We start from the raw sequence: 19416 nt of genomic DNA, 5'->3' as shown, positions 1-19416 counted from the left end.
TCATCACATCATCGGGTAATCCAGTTAGTGCCCCATTTTGCACACATCCTTCCAATTATTTTACATAGTTGCAACAATTTTTGAAAGTATTGGTGAGACTGCACCTGGAGTGTTGTGGGCTGTTTTGGTCCCCTTATTTGAGGAAAGATTTGGAGGCAGTTCATAGGAGGTTCACTAAATTGATCCCAGGTTTGGGGGGTTTATATTATGAAGAGATTGAACAGTGGAATTGAGAAAAATGGGGTATTCATGATGATATAAGGTGTGGATAAAATAGATGTGGAGTGGAATCTTCCTCTTTAGGTATACGTCTTTTATGAGCCACTTTATTTGCTCTGCTGCTGTCAATGCCTGAGAATGCTGTTGTCAATAAAAAGCTTTGGCATTTTGCATATGCAAGTATTTTGTGCCATGAAAAAGAAATTCAGTTAAATTGATCACTTATTCACTTGTACCTTCACTGTATTTACCTGTAAATATTTGCTATTTATTTGCATTTGCTTTAATAATATTGTGCTTCCAGAATCTTTGATTAACCTTGACTAGACCAACTTTGTAAAAGTTGTGCTTGCAAAAGCAGGTCACTGGCTGAGGTCTGCAGTGAGAAGCTAATTCTACAAAGTCTGTCCAGCATTGATGCTGAGCAAGTCAGGATTGTGATGGATTACTCACCACTTGCCTGGATGAGTGCAATTTCAACAATACTAGAGACATTCAAGAGGAAAATAAAAGCCAGAATGCTTGGCACCCCACCTACCACATTAAACTTCCATGCACTGCAGCAATTTGCCATCACTCTTTCTGAACTTAGAACTAGAACAGTGAGGGCAGATGTGTGGAGCACCATCACCTGCAAGTTCCCCAACAAGTCATTTGTTTATTTGCAACTGTATTACTATTCCTTCACTGTTATTGGGTCAGAATCCTGATGCTCCCTTCATTACAACATTGGTGTACCTACATTAATATGGAATACAGTTTTTGCAAAAGGCACCTCACAACCACCTTCTTGAAGACAATTAAGAGTAGGCATTAAATGCAGGCTTTGTCCATGTTGTTCAAATCTCAAGAACGAGTTTTAAAATAATCAGAATTTAGGCAGTTGCGATCTGTGGTCTGACCAGGATCTTATACAGTTTTGGTTTTAATTCCCTCTGATTTGTATTCCACCATTGTAACTATCTCCTGCCTGTACCAACTGTCTTGCATTGGTTAGACATCTTGGGAATGAAATCTACTTAAGTTCATCTTTCAGCTTCATCTTGAATATTCACAATCCCATTTGAGTACATATATCAGTGTGTACTACATCTTAAGAACCTGAGATCCGAGAGCAGCAGTCAGCCATTTGTCCTTTCAAGTCTAACTTGCCATTCGGCATCTCTGTTCAATGAAATCGTGTCTGGTCTCCTCTCCACTTTTGTCATCTGCATCCTGTAAGACCTCATTATACTCTGGAAATTTTTTTTTTTTGTAGCTATATGTTCTATTTCATTGTTCTGTTCACATTTTTTAAATCCAGCTCCAGAAAAAGCTGAATTGTGAATACAGGTTTGTTTGCTCAACTGGAAGGTTTGTTTTCAGATGTCTTGTCACCATACCAGGTACGTCTTCAGTGAGCCTCGGATGAAGCACTGGTGGTATAGTCTTTCTATTTGGATTTCCTTGGGTTGGTGATGTCATTTCCTATGATATCATCCCCTGTTCTTTTTCCCAGGGGTTGGTAAATGGGATCCAAGTCTGTGTGTGTTAGACACAGGAAATGACATCACCAACCCAAGGAAACCCAAGCATGTCAGTGGAAAACTAGCTATGCCAGCAATGCTTCATCCAGAGGCTCACTGAAGATACTATGCAGTATGGTGATGAGATGTCTGAAAACTAACCTTCCAGCTCAGCAAGCAAACCTACATCCAGAACCTCCGCCTGAGCTATAAATCTTCTTAACATGCTAAAGCTTACAATTTAAATACTTTGCCCCCTTCCACTTCCCATTATAAGATTTTGCTCACTTCAGCTAGCTAATATTACTCATCCTGTTTGGTAAAAATTTAAATGCTATTGAAGCCATATGTTGTGATTGGCTTGTTGAATTAAGTTAACTATTTAACAGAACTGAGCAAATGTATTATCCATTTGTTTTAGATATTCTTCTTATATTTGGGCTTCTAGAAAGTCAACTAAGTTCCCCCCAAAAGCTTATTCTCCATCATTTGACGTGCTCTCCATTTTACAGATGATAAAACTTTTGGTTTGTCTTTTGTCGAATGGTTTGTTGGTATTCTAAACAACAGAATGCAATTTGAGTATTTTAATCTTAACCTAAGATTAAAAAGAACTTCATCTGTTTGCAGGAGATTTACGGAGCTGAAACATTATGGAGATGAACTGCAGTCCATCATATCTCACCTCCTGCGAGTTAGAGCAGTATGTAATTCTAGGTTTATACTTTTTCTCTTCTCCCCCCAGATTGATTTATACTTGTGTATAAACTTGTAAAGTTATATGTTGGCAAGCTATTATACCCAGTTCCTAGTATTGTCACTGTGTCTTTCACTGTTCAACTTATTCTACTGGACAGCAATCAGGATCAGTAATCCTCATGCCCACCCTGACAATTAACAACCACTTAGTCATTGCAAATCGCAATTCAAAATTGGATCAACTTCCCTAGTCCCTATAGTAGCCTGATGATTCAGGAATTCATTTGCTGATTGAAAACAGATTTTTTTTTTTCCCCCGATTGATATAGTTTCACAATTTTTTGTTTTTAGAAAAATACTTTTTGCTGCAATCTTGTAATTGTCTAAATGTGTGGTGATTTGCATTGGTGGTTCTTACTTTAACTTCCAAAATGCTTACTGTAATTGCAGAGGGTGGCAGACCGTCTGTATGGTGTATACAAAGTGCATGGAAATTATGGAAGAGTCTTCAGGTAAGTTGTTTAAGAATTTTCACAGCTTCATTGTTCGGAACATTTATAAACAAACAATGTAAAGGAGTTTAAAATATTATAAAACTTGGGAAGGTGAAATAATTGTATGAAATGTCTGGTATAAATTGCCTAACTGTTTAAACAGCATAAATTATTTTTTTTTCCTTTTTTATCAAGGGTAGTATTCTTTCTCCTTTTTTGAACAGTCTATGGAAGGCCCGTTTGTTAAAAGTATTTGTTTGTTTTTTTTTGTACATCTACATGGACTATAATACAAATACTTTTCCTTTTTGAACAGTGAGTGGAGTGCTATAGAGAAGGAAATGGGAGATGGACTGCAGAGTGCTGGTCACCACATGGATGTGTATGTATCTTAAACAGTCCTAACTAACTTGTGATACAGTACAAGATTTCAAAAAATACGATTTTAAACTTGCATGCTTAAAGCCTTTTTGGGGAAATCTGGAAGCAAAATAATACTGACAGATTTTAAACAGATCAAAATTCAGTTTTTAAAAATTGTAGGAATTAAAGTAGCTAAATATAAACCTCTAGAGTTTTCAGTGTTATAATTGCAGGAACGTTTTTGGCATTGTTCCCATTTCTTTTTTGAAACCTATGCCAAAAACCATGCAATAACAAAAAGCTGCTGTACTGCACACTTGATGACTTCCATTTGCTTAATAGAATGACATTATCAAGGGTCTTTAGGTTGTTTATGACGGGAAGGAAAACAGTCACATGGAACTATTGATGCCTTGCTAACCATGATCAAACTCTAGCATTTATTGAGTGGCATGCATTGTTTTGTGAATTTTAAAAGTTGTTTGTAAGCATTTTTAGGAATAGTTTTCAGGAAAATGCAAGAGTAACCGATGAGAATTGTTGGGTTTTCAACAAAATAAATGTCATTTTAAATGTTTAAGATTTGGTACATCAATTAGTCATACCACATTTATGTGGGCTGCATTTTAATGTGTTATGGTAAAACACAAATCTCTCAACTGTGACAGTAATGTTTTATTACATGTCAAGTTCAAGGCTTTTCTTCGTTCTTAAAGATATGCAGCATCTATTGATGACATTCTAGAAGAGGAGGAGCACTACGCTGACCAGTTAAAGGAATATCTCTTCTTTGCAGAAGCTCTTCGGTATGTATTATGTACTTTTTTAAAACCCAAAGCAATATGAAGAGTTGGGTTAATCAAACTGAGTCTTTTTTCTAAATTGGAATACCTACAGTGCAGAAAGAGGCTATTCAGCCCATCAAATCTGCACTGGCCCTCGGAGCATCCCAGCCCCTACTCCATCTTCATATTTGCCATGGTTAATCCACTTAGCCTGCACATCTTTGGACTGTAGTAGGAAACTGGAGTAACCAATTGAAATCCTCACAGAACAATGTGCAAACTCCACACAGTCACCCAAGGCTGGAACTGAACTTAAGTTCCAGGTGCTATGAGGCAGCAGTGCATACCACTGAGCCACCGTGCTGTTCTTTGAAACTTTGTAATGCTTATGCATGTAACAGCAATCTTGTAAGTATTATAATATAATTGGCTTTGATACAAACTTTTGAATTCATCCATGAGGTTTCTGTGTTGACATCGATATGTTTCCACATTTAGTCTCCCTCGATACACTCTCAACAATTGGCCATGTATGAAGCTGCTATCTGTGTTCAAGTTACTTTAATGGCCAACTGAAGTTGTTGCAATATATATTGGAAGCAATTACTTTAAAATATTTTAATGTTTGATGCAATTCTCTACTACACAAATGATATTCATCTTAATTATTCACGGTAATGGGGTCAAATTTATTCTAAAAACTCTACCTATCCCCAATGAAGCAATTCAAAAAAAGGCCTGCTTTAAGCTATGGTAATTGAGGACGATCAATAAATGCAACCTTAGCAATTTTTCATTGCATTCTGAGAGTTTAAAGAGATAAGGGCATAATGATTTTATTGCTGGGTGGGTGAGCCAGTTACCCAGAGACCCGGGTAATGTTCTGGAGAAGTAGATTTGAATCCCAGCACTACTTTATCTAAATTTAAAGAAAATGCTGAAATTAAATGTCTAATCATCTTTGGCAGTCCCTCCAGTGTCAAGGATAACTTGTTTTCCTGCCTCCCCATTTTGGGAAAGTGCATTTGGCAGTAATTGAACAGTTGTAATTCTGGAGCTATACACTGATTACAGGTGAATCAGATGGTGTTTGCTAAGGAGGGTGGGTGGGATGTTCTGGATTCTGCACTTTGTACTGCTTCACATGATCATATTGGTGATTGATTGATTGAACTAGTTGGTGCCTTCACAGCTGATCTTTTTTCTATTTTGTGTATTCTAGTGCAAGCTACTCCCATATGTCAGTGGGGGTGTTACATTTTGTTTATAGATACTTTCAGGATATCCCTGTAACAATTCCTCTGGCCGTCTCCTATTGCTTACCATTTGTGGAGCTTGGAGTAAATAACTTGTTTATGGAAGTTTGTATCTCAATGCCTGACATGTGACTCACCTATTTCAGTTGGTCATTTGTGAACAGTGCCTTTACTGGAGGTGGACCCTGATTGCTATGTCCAATCAACCAGTGGGTTTGCAGGATTTTGGAGAAGGCAGTACGGGTGATAACTATCAAAGGATTTAGGGTTTCATCATTTGAACAGTTACCTTTCTTTGTCAGACTAAGTGTCTAATGACATGAAATCATTGTCAATTGTCATAAAACCCATGGGATATCCTTTAGGGTAGGAAATCTGGTGTGGGGGGGAGCAGAGAGGTTGGAAGTGAAGAAAGAATTTCAGGTAATTGGGGTCACATTTTGTACCATAGAAGAATCGTCCCAATGTCCTAGGTCTAACCATCTTAAGCTGCATTATTCAGTCAGTAGTAGGAATATTCACTGCAGTGCTCAGCACCATTTGTTACTTCTTTGAAACTGAAGCCATCTATGTCTGATTGCTACAAACCTGGCTAATACCCAGGTTTGGGCTGACAAGTGACAAACATTCGTATCAAGCTGAAGTGCCAAGACAGTGACCATTATGTGTGTATTATAATTAGTGGCATATGTGTGTTGGTCAGTTTTTATGAAGGGGTCAGGTCAGTCTTTCAGGAACCATAACTTTAAAACCAGTATATTTCAGAGAGACCATGTGACTGAAATAACCCCTGGAGTTTTAATGAATGTTTGCTTATGCTGTGCGGTTCAACAACCAGAGGGAAAAATCATTACATTAGCTAGAGTAGAATCTAGGATGAGCAAGCTTTAGTTCAATCTCTTTTGGGTTTAGTTCCAAAGAGACCCCACTGAAGTCCGTGTGAGTACAGCTCCTTCTATAAAAGAAGATTGTTCTGAGCAACTACAGAAATAGATTGCATCAATAAAAGATTGTAGTTGGGAAATTTTCAGAAATGTTCTAATTTTAGATTTCTTTTTAAATTACTTAGTGTGGAAACAGGCCCTTTAGCCCAACACGTCCACACCGACCTGCGGAAGCGCAATCCACCCAGACCCATTCCCCTACATTTTACTCCTGCACCTAACACTGCGGGCATTTTAGCATGGCCAATTCACCTAACCTGCACATTTTTGGACTGTGGGAGGAAACCGGAGCACCCGGAGGAAACCCACGCAGACACGGGGAGAATGTGCAAACACCACACACAGTCGCCTGAGGTGGGAATTGAACCCGGGTCTCTGGCGCTGTGAGGCAGCAGTGCTAACCACTGTGCCACCGTGCTGCCCTTTGTAGGTTAAGGGCTGAGAAAAGTCTTAACATCTCAGATGTGGCCTCAGCACACAAAGGCAGGAGCTGAAGAAACTGTTAAATCAAACCTACAGAGTTGTTGGGGAAGGAAAATTTGTCTAGATTTTGATTCCTATAAAATGATTGTAGTTGGGAATAGATGGGAGTTATTTTGATATGTTTTGAAATTTTTCATACATTTGAAAAGGTTATTTTTATTTGTGTGTAATATGCTTCTGTTTTATTGTTAAAACTAATCCTGCAGCCTTGTGAGCATGTTAATTTAAAAAAAATAATACATTTAGCTGGATTTCATTCTGGGATCTAACTTTACTAATAGTAATGTCAGCTGGGATCATAACATAACCTTGAATAAGAGAGAGTCTAATTGTCACCTCTTAACCTTGAATGGTATTATCATCACTGAATCCCCCACTATCAATATCTTGGGCATTACTACTGACAATAAACTGAGCTGAGCTAGCCATATAAATACTGTGGCTGCAAGAGCATGTCAGAATCTAGGAATCTGAACTCTGCTGACTCCCTAAGTCCACAAAGCCCATGACAAGTCTGATGGAATGCTATCCACTTGCCTGGATGAGTGCAGTCCAACAAAACTCAAGAAGCTTAGCACCATCCAAAAGAAAGCAGCCTGCTTGATTTCCACAAGCATTCAGTCCATGCACAACCAATGCTCAGTAGCAGCAGTGTGTACCATCTATCAGATGCACTGTAGAAATTCACCAGGGTTCCTTAGGGAGCACTTTCCAAGCTTGATTGTCATCTACAATGCCAAGGCAGGAAGTTCACCATGTGCAAGTTCCTTTCCAAACCAATCACCATCCTGACTTCGAAACAACATATCCGTGTTCTTTCAGTATAGCTGGGTCAAAAATCCTGGAATTGCTTCCTTAACAGCACAATGGGTATACCTATACCTGAATGTATTGCAGTTGAAGAACATGGTTTCTTCCTTCTTGAAAGGGATAATTAATACTGTCAGAAGTGTGACGCTGGAAAAGCACAGAAACAGGAGAGTCGTTTCAGGCATAAGCCCATCACATTCCTGATGAAGGGCCTATGCCTGAAAAGTTGACATGCCTGCTCTTCAGATGCTGCCTGACCTGCTGTGTTTTTTCAGTGCCACACTTCTGACTCTGATGCTCCAGCATCTGAAGTCCTCACTTTTTCCTATAGATAATTAATAGCCAACAACACCCATGTCTCACGAATGAACACATTTTAACAATTGACTAATCTGAAACTGTTTTTTAAAATAAAAGACCATAGCAACATGCCTTTTTGAAGGCGTCCATCTGTGAAAATTTCCGATTGAAAAACTAATAATGCTTAATTTTTCAAACGTAAAGTATCCAGAAGGTGGTCTATGGCAGAAAAGGTAAGTAATGAAATCAGTGGGAGAATCTAGAATCGGGAAATACGATCTCAGAATAAGTGGCAAGCCATCTTAAAACTTGTGTTTTCTAAACTCAGCAATGTGATTCTTTTGAAATTCTTTATCTGTTGTCTGTGGAAGCATGGTTGATGATTATCTTCAGGACTGAGATTAACAGCACCCATATAATCTGATTATATCCAGGGAAATGGGACTAGTGTGGGGAAGCCTGAAGCATGGTTAAAGGATAGTTAAATTTGCAGTTAGGTCGATAAGCTGTAGGTCGGCAATGTTAGTTCCCTCCCTAGGGCAATTCAATTGTACATATGTTTATAGAACAACCTCGGTTATCTGAATTTCAGATTATCCGACAAAGATCTCGATGTCCCTGTACATGCATTTTAATTGAAGTAGGAAATTCTATTCCTCATCCATTTAATGCTTCATTTTGTAAATTTGAACTGGAATATAGATGCAAGTATGTTTTAATAAATTAACTTCAAATATATACATGAGATGAGACATGATGTTTATTTACATAGAAGGGCTCTCTGATACCTATTCTCAGAGGCCAAAGATTTGTGACTGTGAGCATGCAAAAAAAAATGTAAGGCCGAGCTGTGTATTCTAACAGCATGATTCCCTTGCAATATTGACTTGCTGCATTTTGCAAACCCAACAATTGTGTTTCCTCTGCTCATTCTCCAAAGTTAAGCCAAAAAAATGCGCTCCCACTTTTCATTTCCATTGCTCTTCCTCCTGTTTTCCCATGACTACTCTCTTTTTTTTTCCAAACAATATCTTTCAGCTGACAAGAAAATTTAATGTAACTTTTGTTGGGGGGGAAGCAAATTGTAATGAGTTAGCACACCTGAAAATAAACCAGAGGAAAACTTGATGGGAGGAAACAAGAGGAAAACATGACTTCCCCCTGTGTTTTTAAAAAAAAAAAGGACGGAAACTGAAGTCAGTTTAAAAAAAAGTCTTCCCCCCTCTCTCGTTTTCCCCCTATATTTTGTGCCCCTCTGTCTCTTTAAGGGCTTGGTTGTCACTGAGGAGGGAGGGACAACACTTGGTTAGTCTGGATGATGGGACGACACCAAGCAAAGATACCAGTTGCTGTCGAGGACCAGGATAAAACAGAGGAAAATGTCAGTGAAAAATTTCGGACTTAGGTCAAACTCTACCCAAAAAGTGATTTTTATTTGTAAAATGATGAATTTTTAAGTAATATCCAGTGTTTGTACACATTTTATTGAATGAAATAAAAACTCTAAATGTGTTTTACGTAGGTTATGTTCAGAATGGCTTCCTTTGTTTATGATCCAATCAGTTATCCAAACAAAATACTCCCCACCAGTCTCGTTTGGATAATCAAGGTTGTTCTGATTTTAATGCCTAATTTTGGGGGTGGGCATTTGACACTATAACCATAACAATTGGTGAAAGATGCACATCTGTTTTTAAATGTGCACATCAGGACAATTTTTGGCATGTTAGTTTAACCTGTAAAACAGCAAGTGTTGTCAGATTCTTAGAATTCAATTTTATTGTAATCACTGAACTATCATTTCGCAGCTAGTTTGTGAAACTGAGAAACCATCATAACAATTGCTTATGCATAGAAGTTTTGATTCATTCTGATACAAAATCCAAATTATTTCTAGCTCCATAAAGAAATCAAATGATAAGTAAACTTAAATGAAAAACAAATTTCATAACTCCCTGTTTTATTTTAAAGTTTTTATGTGCAAATTAGTACTTTAGTCTGAATCCCTCTCATCTTGTTAGAACATAGAACAGTATGGGGCCTTCGGCCCTTAACGTTATGCTGATCTTTTATCCTATTGTATGATTTATGTAAATTTTAACCCTGATTTGCATAATGGCTTACTTTCAGATTTTTCTTTACTCAAAGCTTAAGTGTCAATTATCAAACAAATGGCTCATGATATTCTTAGGAATCCTGATATGCTGATAGTAACTGTTGAAACAGCATTATATAAGTTTGGCTCAATTTTTTTAATTCATTCATTGTATGAGGGTTCTGCTGATTAGGCCAACATTCATTGCCCAGAAGGCAGTTACGAGTCAACCACAGTGCTGCAGTTCTGGATGTAGACCAGACCAGAAAGGATGGCTGTTTCTTTTCTTTTTCTAAAGGGCATTAGTGAAGCAGGTGGGATTTTTCCGATAATTGACAATGGATTTATAGTCATCATTTTAATTTGTACTTCCATATATGTATTGAATTCAGATTCCGCCATCTGCCTTGGTATTCAAACCCAGGTCTCCAGAACACTACTGGGTCTCTGGATTAACAGTCCAGTGGTAGTAATACCACTAGGCCCTTGCTTTCCCACTGTTGAAGGATTATCTGGTCTAGAAATAACACAATAAAACTGTGGCTTGTAATTGTCGTAGATGATTTGAACTTTGGAAAAGAAAATTTGGAAGTGGGAAGAGAATTTTTGCACTAGATAAAACATATTAGTAACTGAATATTTGGAAATCTGTTGAAGCCAGATTACCAATTATACAAGTTGTTCTCTAAAAATTAAAATTCCAGGCAACAATTGGAAAGTCTGACTTAACTCATTCTCCTTGGACGTTGTCCTGTGTATGAACTGTTTGGCTCATGTTACTCGGGCAAAGAGTTTGAAAGATTCCACTATTAAATTCCAGTATAAATATGGGAGCTATCACAATGTAAATCTGACGATATTTTTACAGAAACTAAATTGTGAAGTCTTGTTAAATTAGTATATTAATGAAATGTTAATATTCTTGGTATTATTACTAATTTCTTTTGATTCTAGGTCTGTATGTAGAAAGCATGAACTGCACCAGTATGATTTGGAGATGGCTGCTTTGGATCTAACATCAAAGAAACAACAAAAAGAGGAGCTCGCTACAGGGGTGTGATCCTTTTCTTTTCAGTTATCTTTGCCATATTGTATGAGCACTTTGAATACCAGTCCAATTAAATATATGTGGAGATTAAACTTGTATGGAAGAGTGCAGAATGCAAATTTCAATCACTCTGCAACTATATACAGTTGATGGCAGTGTGCCACACTACTGGAATCTGTGTGGGTAATTCATTCTCGCACCCTTCGATAGTTCACTACAGGATATTCACTGTATGAATAGCTACACTTAAGATTGCATTCCCATTCAGTGGTTTGATTTTAAAGAAATGAATATTTCCTGGTTTGACACTGTCTTTTTAAAGTTGTCCTGCATTGTGTTATGACTTGTGTACAAGCCAACTTGCTAACAGACTCAAATGGAACCCGTTCATGTTCCAGGGGCTTGCCTGTATATGTATCCAAGAGGAGAAAGTGAGGTCTGCAGATGCTGGAGATCAGAGATGGAAATGTGTTGCTGGAAAAGCGCAGCAGGTCAGGCAGCATCCAGGGAACAGGGCTAATGCCCGAAACGTCGATTCTCTTGTTCCCTAGATGCTGCCTGACCTGCTGCGCTTTTCCAGCAACACATTTCCATCTATGTATCCAAGATATGTGCAGATTGTTTAGGTATTTGTAGAGTTCTTGTGTAATAAGCCCACCTCACTAGCTTACTATTCTCATGAATACAAAAGTAATCACAACTGTCAGTAGTTTCCCAGAATTTTGGATTAAGTTGGATGAGTATCCTGGTTTTCTTTCTCCTTTTTTATATATTTGGCTATGGTCAAAGATCTTCGTGGTATAATTGCAAATTATTATTGAAATACTTTGTGAGTATTGGCAATTTATAATCCAGTACAATTACAATGAGCCCATTGTTTGTTTGTTTTTGTTTTTTGACTTGAACAGAAACATTAATGTTCAGTTCACGAAAAATTAACCAACTACTTTTTGTAATTAATTAATAAGGGAGTACAGATTTTGCATTTGTAATATGTATGCTGTGTGGGAGAAGAGATCTATATTTCAATTGCCAATCTCACCAAGATTAGAAGGTTTCTTTTCCTGAATGGGTTTTATCTTTTTATTAACATTGTTTAAACTCTGTAGAAACTAATCCTCTTACTCCAATACAAAGACAGGCAATTAATGCGTAATTGAAATAAAGTCCATAAATTGGACATGATATGCATGTAAATATGTTGGTTCTAATCAATTGAAGAAATTTTAATTTTAATGTTTTTCTTAGCCTTTGCAAACAATGATCTTGTCTGATGTATGAAATGCCTCATTCTAGTTTTTTGACCATTAGCTAGATGCTATAGTTATCATGCTAAGGAAAAGCTTTCTCTGTTTACTTATTTTTCTTTTGATTTATAATTTTAACCCTTTCCATATTTTGTTCTATGCTCTTAATTCAGATATTTGTCTCTGTTAATGTAGTTTTTGCTCAACCTTTTTGAATATATCCATTGATACTAGCAGCATACTTTGAATTACTTTGGCCCAGATTTTGATCGCTGAGGAGAAGCGTAACTGATTTTCTGCCCACATGCCATTTTAAGATGGGTCCATTGCATCCCTGTTGAAGCCAGAACTGGAATATACAATGACACATAGTCAGGAGGTCAAATGGCAAGCATATTTTCACCTAAATCATCCTCCCTTTTTCATCATGAACTGAAGCCACGTCCTTTTAAGATCAGTCTTTTAATGCATGGATTTATGCTATTCTCATGACCCACAGTGCACATCAGGCTGGAAAATAAACTCTGGGGAAAGTCAGTGACAGAGCTTTAAGTAGGTATTCATGATCCTGAGCAAAAAGCTTTTTTTTTCCCAAGAAGGACTTGATGAGAACAATGAAGCACTCCTCCTTAACAATGTGTTCAAGAAGAGTATCCAATCAAAAGCTAAGCTAAAAACTATTCATAGGCCTGAGGATTTGGAATATTTTTAGACCAAGAGGATGATAAAGCAAAGTGGGGGAAATTTGATTCATGTAATTAAATTTTGAAGAAATATAAGAAGAAACAGCAGAAGTTTCTATGGGTATTTACAAAGAAAAGCAGTAGCTAAAGTAAGCATGGAGCAGTAGAGGATGAAACTGAGAACTAATAATGGACAGGGAAATGGCAGATGATTTAGGCCAATATTTTGCATCCTTCACAGTGGAGGACTTTTATGTAAGCATCCCAAAGATAATATAAGCAAGGTGCTTATAGGAAAAAAAATCCTTGTAACAGTCTCTATTACGAGACAAAATATTTGACAAAACTAACCAGATTAAAGGCAGAAAAGCCAACAGGATCTGATGGCCTGTGTTGGAGGGATTTAAAGGGGTGGCTGCAAAAATAGAGGTATTGTATGAAATATTCCAGAACTTGCTGGATTTTGGGAATGTTCCAGTGAGTTCGAAACAAACTGCTCATGTGACACCCCGTTCAAGATGGGAGGTGACAAAGAAAGAACCTACAGGTCAGTTTATCCCAACAACAGATGTCAGGCTATGCCAGAGTCCAATACTAAGGAAGAATTGGTATTCAATTAATAAAGCTTAATGAAATCAAACAAATTCTCCAAAAACTCCAGAAATTTGAGTGTTCTTATTCAATGTTAGCTTGCAGGTGTAGCAAGTAATTAAGAAGGAAAGTTGAATTTGACCTTTGTTGCTACGGGTTAGAATGTAAAAATTGTAATAAAAGTGTTGTTGAGACTGACTGTGGAATGCTGTGTACAGTTTTAGACCCTATATTTTATAAAAGATTTATATGGTTTTAGAGGTTGTTCTAAAGAGATTCACTTGGCTGACTTCTGGGATTTTGTGGGGTGGGGGGTGACTTATCAAAAAAAATTAACTTAATCTTTAATCATTGGAGTTTAGAAGCATTGGAGAAATCTTCTCAAAACATAAGATTCTGAGAGGGATCAACAGAATTGTGGAGGCTAGATCATGACATATTTATAGAGAAGGTAGTTAGCCTTAATCCCCAAAATTTTGAATCTAATGAGCTGATAAAAGAAGAGTTAAGACATTGGGCAAATCACCCATGCCATAATTGAGTGACTGGTCAGAATTGAAGGGCTAAATCATATTTTTCTGTTATGTTCTTTGCATGCCATTTTTCTTTTACCTTTTCTGTTTATCCACTCTTTGGAAGTAGCATCTGTATAAATTGCACTGATCAAATTGCCTTTTTCTTTTGGAGTGAGTGTGTTTGTGACTGACTTGCATCGTTTTAAATTATGAAATTACCCATTGAAGTAGTGTGTCTTTCTGTCAAAATGCCCTACGTGATGGTTGAGTTAATTGTAAAACATTTTTCAACCTTGCACGTTAAGTTTTTCTACACTACTAGAATGCTAAATAGCCAGGTCTGTGTTTATTGCTACCAATATTATCTGAATTCAGTCATCAAATGAATTCTTACAGAATAGGCAACTATCAATGCCTCATTTTGCATAACTCATTATTTTTAACAGCATTTATTCTTTATGTAGGCTAATGACTGACTGACTGACTACTATGGGAAGTATGTCTTTATGGAAATATTTAAGTTTCTATATCTGAATGATGACACCAATTTTTATTTACAGACCGTGCGCACGTTCTCCCTGAAAGGTATGACAAGCAAACTTTTTGGTCAGGAAACACCGGAACAAAGAGAAGTTAAACTAAATATGTTGGAGGAGCAAATTACTGATGGAGAGGAGCTTGTGAAGGCCAAGAATCTTGAATGCGAGTAAGATCAACAGTACAACTTGTATGTTTTACTGCTAAACAAATCTTGTGTTGACAAATAGTGTCACATTAATTTTTTGTACAGAATATAGTATTTAATTTTGAATCTACATAAAACAATTTTAGAAGTGCCACCAGACTTGATTAATTTTTTTTATTTTTGAAAGAAGTAGTTTTAAGGTAGTGTTATTTTCAGACACTTCCTTACACTTCAGACTATTAAGTGTTCCTTGGATACTGTATACTTAAATTGTTTAGGACTCTGGATAGAATCTGCACCACTTGTGCATTTTAATGTATTATTATGTTTGTAAATTGCATAAAAGCTGTATTGGTTTAATGTCACTGTTTTGAGTTAAGGAATGAGCCATTATGTATTTATGAAAGTATTGACTTTATTAATTTTCTACTCGTGCATGTTTAAAATGAGAAACCTTGAACAAACAAAACATAAGCAAACAAAACCATTCTACTTTTGGGAACATTCTTTGGGGATGTGAAATTACTAAAGAGAAACAATTGACGAGAAGATTTCATGTGAAGATTTAACCATGCAGTCCAGCAAATATCCCTTCCCACTCAAGATTGTTTGGTACCCTGTTTGTCCAAATTAATCTTTGAATATCTTTTTTTGCTTTCTGAGCTTTTTAAAAATTTTATAGACTAATATGTCAGGTAACATGACGGTGCTATTTGTCTAGAGGAGACCTGGACATGTTCATATAAATCATTTGAAGGCAGAAGGGTAGGTTGAGAAATTGATTTTTAAAGGCCTAGGGATCCTAGGTTTCATAATGCATGGGGTACCAAAGCAATGAAGTAATTATGCCTGTGTTTTAAAACAGTAGTTTGACCTCCACTACAATATTGTCTAATCGTGGACACCACTCGTATGTAGGGATATAAAGGCATTAAAGAACGTGTAGAAAAGACTGACAGTGATCCCAGGGATTTTGTTAGGAAGTTAGAATGAAGAAGCTGTGGTACTTCTCTTCTAGAAAAGGAAGTTGAAAGGAGATTTTTGAGGGTGGTGTTCAAAATCATCCTGGGTCTGAATAGTGTAAATAGAAACTGTTCCCCTGTCAGAGGAGACAAGAACCAGAGGAAACAGATTGAAGATGATATGATTAAATGTGGTTTTATGCAGTGAGGAGACTGAATCTGGACTATGGCCTGAGGCTTGAAGGTAAATCAAATTGTGGCTTTGCAAAAGGAATTTGATAAACAACTGAAGGCAAACAAAAATTGTACATTGAGGTTAGACGAGTGGGGCTAGTTGAACTGTTCTTGCAGAAAGCTGTGACAGACACAACAGGGTGCTGGAAACATTCAATGGGATTCAAATCTGTTTGGAAAAATGTACCTCACTTGGTCATTCATTGTTGTAAACACTGATTTCATCTGAAGTAAATGTCTGATGTGCTTTTGGAAATTTGAGGTATTTCATAATGCCAAAAATACAAACCTACCAGCCTTTTGTGCCAATTCTTGCGCAGTTAAATGTCTGTCTATGTGCATTTCAACAACTAACCAATTTTTGGTATTTCTGGATGTTGTAGTAGCTCTTTCACAGGATTGCTACTTTTTAAAGATTCTTTCACTTCAGGGTTCCTCTTTTCAGCTGTTGGAGGTTTTTTAAAAAGAGGACAACTTCTCATAGATGAAAGCCTTTCTTGACAGCTCTTGTTGAAACATCTTGCTTGTGGATATTAAGGAGTGAAATTTCACAAGCTTCACCTTATCAAAGTTGTTTTACAAAAAATAATTTTATAGATGTTTTATAGATAAATGTGAGGTGCTGCATTTTGGGAAAGCAAATCTTAGCAGGACTTATACACTTAATGGTAAGGTCCTAGGGAGTGTTGCTGAACAGAGACCTTGGAGTGCAGGTTCATAGCTCTCTGAAAGTGGAGTCGCAGGTAGATAGGATCGTGAAGAAGGCGTTTGGTATGCTTTCCTCTATTGGTTTACCTTTTCCATTTTATTCCCAAATTAAAAATACAGAAAAACAAAAAAGTTATAGTAAAGGTTACAGCTTTACTTATAAGCACAGAAAGTCTGAGCATTGGAGGCTGAGGGGTGACCTTATAGAGGTTTATAAAATCATGAGGGACATGGATAGGATAACTAGATAAAGTCTTTTCCCTGGGGTGAGGGAGTCCAGAACAAGAGGGCATAGGTTTAGGGTGAGAGGGGAAAGATATAAAAGAGACCTAAGGGGCAACGTTTTCACACAGGGTGGTATGTGCTTATGGAATAAGCTGCCAGAGGATGTGGTGGAGGCTGGTACAATTGCAACATTTAAGAGGCATTTGGATGGGTATATGAATAGGAAGGCTTTGGAGGGATATGGGCCAGGTGCTGGCAGGTGGGACTAGATTGGATTGGAATATCTGGTCAGCATGGACGGGTTGGACTGAATTGTCTGTTTCCATGCTGTACATCTGATTCTGACTGTATGGTGTAGATTACTTGCCATGTTCAATTTTGTGTATTGTTATGGATACAGCACGCACTTGTGATAAAAAGCTAATTTGCTTGAACTGTTGTCGTCTCCATTCGCTGAAGGACCATATTGAACCATGTGGATTTTTGGGGAAATTACTAATAGTTTCATGGTCACCATGTCTGAAATTGAAAAGCTAATTTGGGTATTAATAGCTGTTTTTAAATTCCATTGCTGTCATGATGGGATTTAAACTTGTGTCCCCAAAAGATTATCCTGGGACTCTGGATTATTAGATCAGTGACATTACCAGTACACCACCATCTCCCTGTTTTCCTTACAGCTTCATGAATCTCAACAAGTTAAAGGTATAAGTGCCACTAACTGATTTTTGGTTTCCTCTCTAGTGTGGGAGTACAATGGTTCAGTGGTTAGCTCTGCTGCCTTAAAATGCCAGAGATTCAGATTGGATTCCATCCTCTGGTGACTGTGTGGAGTTTGCACATTCTCCCCCTGTCTGCATGGGTTTCCTCCAGGTGCTTCTGTTTTTCCCCAGTAGTCCAAAGATATGCAGGTTAGGTGGATTGGCAATGCTAAATTGCCTGTAGTGTCCAGGCTAGGTGGATTAGCCATGGGAAATACAGGGATATGGTGGGATGCTGTCTGGAGGACTCCAAGGGCTGAGTGGCCTGCTTCACACTTTTTTGGATTGTATGATTCTGTATGTCTACACCAACCTAGTCAGAGAGATGGTCCAACTTGTCCATGCCGACCAGATATCCTAGATAAATCTAGTCCCACTTGCCAGCATTTGGCCCTAATCTCTCTAAATGTTTCCTATTCTTATACCCATCCAGATGTCTTTTTAAATGTTGTTGTAATTGTACCAGCCTCCTCCACTTCCTTTGACAGCTCATTCCATACACATGCCATCCTCCATGTGAAAAGGTTTCCACTTGAATCCCTTTCAAATCTTTCCCCTCTCATCCTAAGCCTGTGCCCTCTAGTTTTGGACTTCCCACTCTGGGGGGAAAAGACGTTTTTGTCTATTTACCTTATAAATGCCCCTCATGATTTGATAAACCTTGATAAAGTCACCCCTCCGGCCTCTGACAATCCAAGGAAAATAACTTCAGCCTATTTAGCTTCTCCATATAGCTCAAACCCTCCAAACCTGTCAACATCCTTTTTAAATCTTTTCTGAACCCTTTCAGGTTTCACAACATTCTTCCTATGGCAGCAGCGTGACCAGAATTGCACACTGTATTCCAAAAGGGGCCTAACCAATTTCCTGTACACCTGCAACATGACTCCCAACTCCATATTCAATTCACTGACCAATTAAAGGCAAGCATACCAAACATTGCCTTCACTAACCTATCTACCTGAGACTCTAATTTCAAGAAACTATGAATCTGCATGTCAAGGTCTTTGTTCAGCAACACTCCCCAGGACCTTGCCATTAAATGTATAAGTACTGCCCTGATTTTGCCTTTCTAAACTGCAGCACCTCCCATTTATCTAAATTAAATTCTATCTACCACTCCTCGGCCCATTGACCCATCCCATTGTACTGAGGTAATCTTTGCTGTCCACTACACCTCCAATTTTGGCGTCATCTGCAAAATTACTAACTATCCCTCCTGTGTTCACATCCAAACCATTTATATAAAATGACGAAAAGCAATGGACCTCGTACCAACCCTTGTGGCACTCCGCTGGTCACAGGCCTCCAGTCTGAAAAGCCTCCACCACCACTCTGTCTGCCTTTTTGAGCCAGTCCTGTATCCAAATGGCTAGTCCTCCCTGTTTTCCATCTGATCTAGAGACAAAAAAACTGCAGATGCTAACCTGTCTACCATGAGGAATGTTATCAAACTCTTTACTGAAGTCCAGATAGATCGCATCCACACTTTGCCCATATCAATCTGTCACTACTTTGAAAAACTAAGTCAAGTTAATACACTGTTTCCCACACACAAAGCCATGCTGATTATCTCTAATCAGTCCTTTCATTTCCAAATAAATGTAAATCCTGTCCTTCAGAATTCCTTCCAACAGTTTGCCCACCACCAATGTCAGGCTCACTGCTCTATAGTTCCCTGGCTTTTCCTTACCACCTTTTCTTGAATGTTTATACTTTTCCATAATGTTTCTTGGGTTTAATACACTCTGTCATTGTTTTTCAAATTTCAACTTGAATCCCAGTTTTGGGTTCCTTTTTTTAA

The 19416-nt window shown here is 37.7% G+C and overlaps 1 protein-coding gene across 1 annotated transcript in view; it reads left to right on the top strand.

Moving 5' to 3' along the window:
- snx4 (sorting nexin 4) overlaps positions 1–19416 on the top strand; it is a 53896-nt gene that overhangs the window by 29838 nt on the left and 4642 nt on the right. Inside the window, exons 7-12 of the mRNA XM_043693968.2 lie at positions 2355–2427; positions 2874–2935; positions 3234–3299; positions 3997–4086; positions 10908–11007; positions 14598–14743. Coding sequence (XP_043549903.1) covers positions 2355–2427; positions 2874–2935; positions 3234–3299; positions 3997–4086; positions 10908–11007; positions 14598–14743 — 537 coding nt within the window. The remainder of the gene's footprint in view (positions 1–2354; positions 2428–2873; positions 2936–3233; positions 3300–3996; positions 4087–10907; positions 11008–14597; positions 14744–19416) is intronic.

This window comes from Chiloscyllium plagiosum, unplaced genomic scaffold, assembly GCF_037043375.1.
Source record: "Chiloscyllium plagiosum isolate Xiang-an unplaced genomic scaffold, Cpla_swu_hap1 HiC_scaffold_7, whole genome shotgun sequence".
NCBI classification, from domain to species: Eukaryota; Metazoa; Chordata; class Chondrichthyes; order Orectolobiformes; family Hemiscylliidae; genus Chiloscyllium; species Chiloscyllium plagiosum.
The sequence above is the reverse complement of the archived record's forward strand: the minus strand, read 5'-3'. Positions and strand labels throughout refer to the sequence as shown.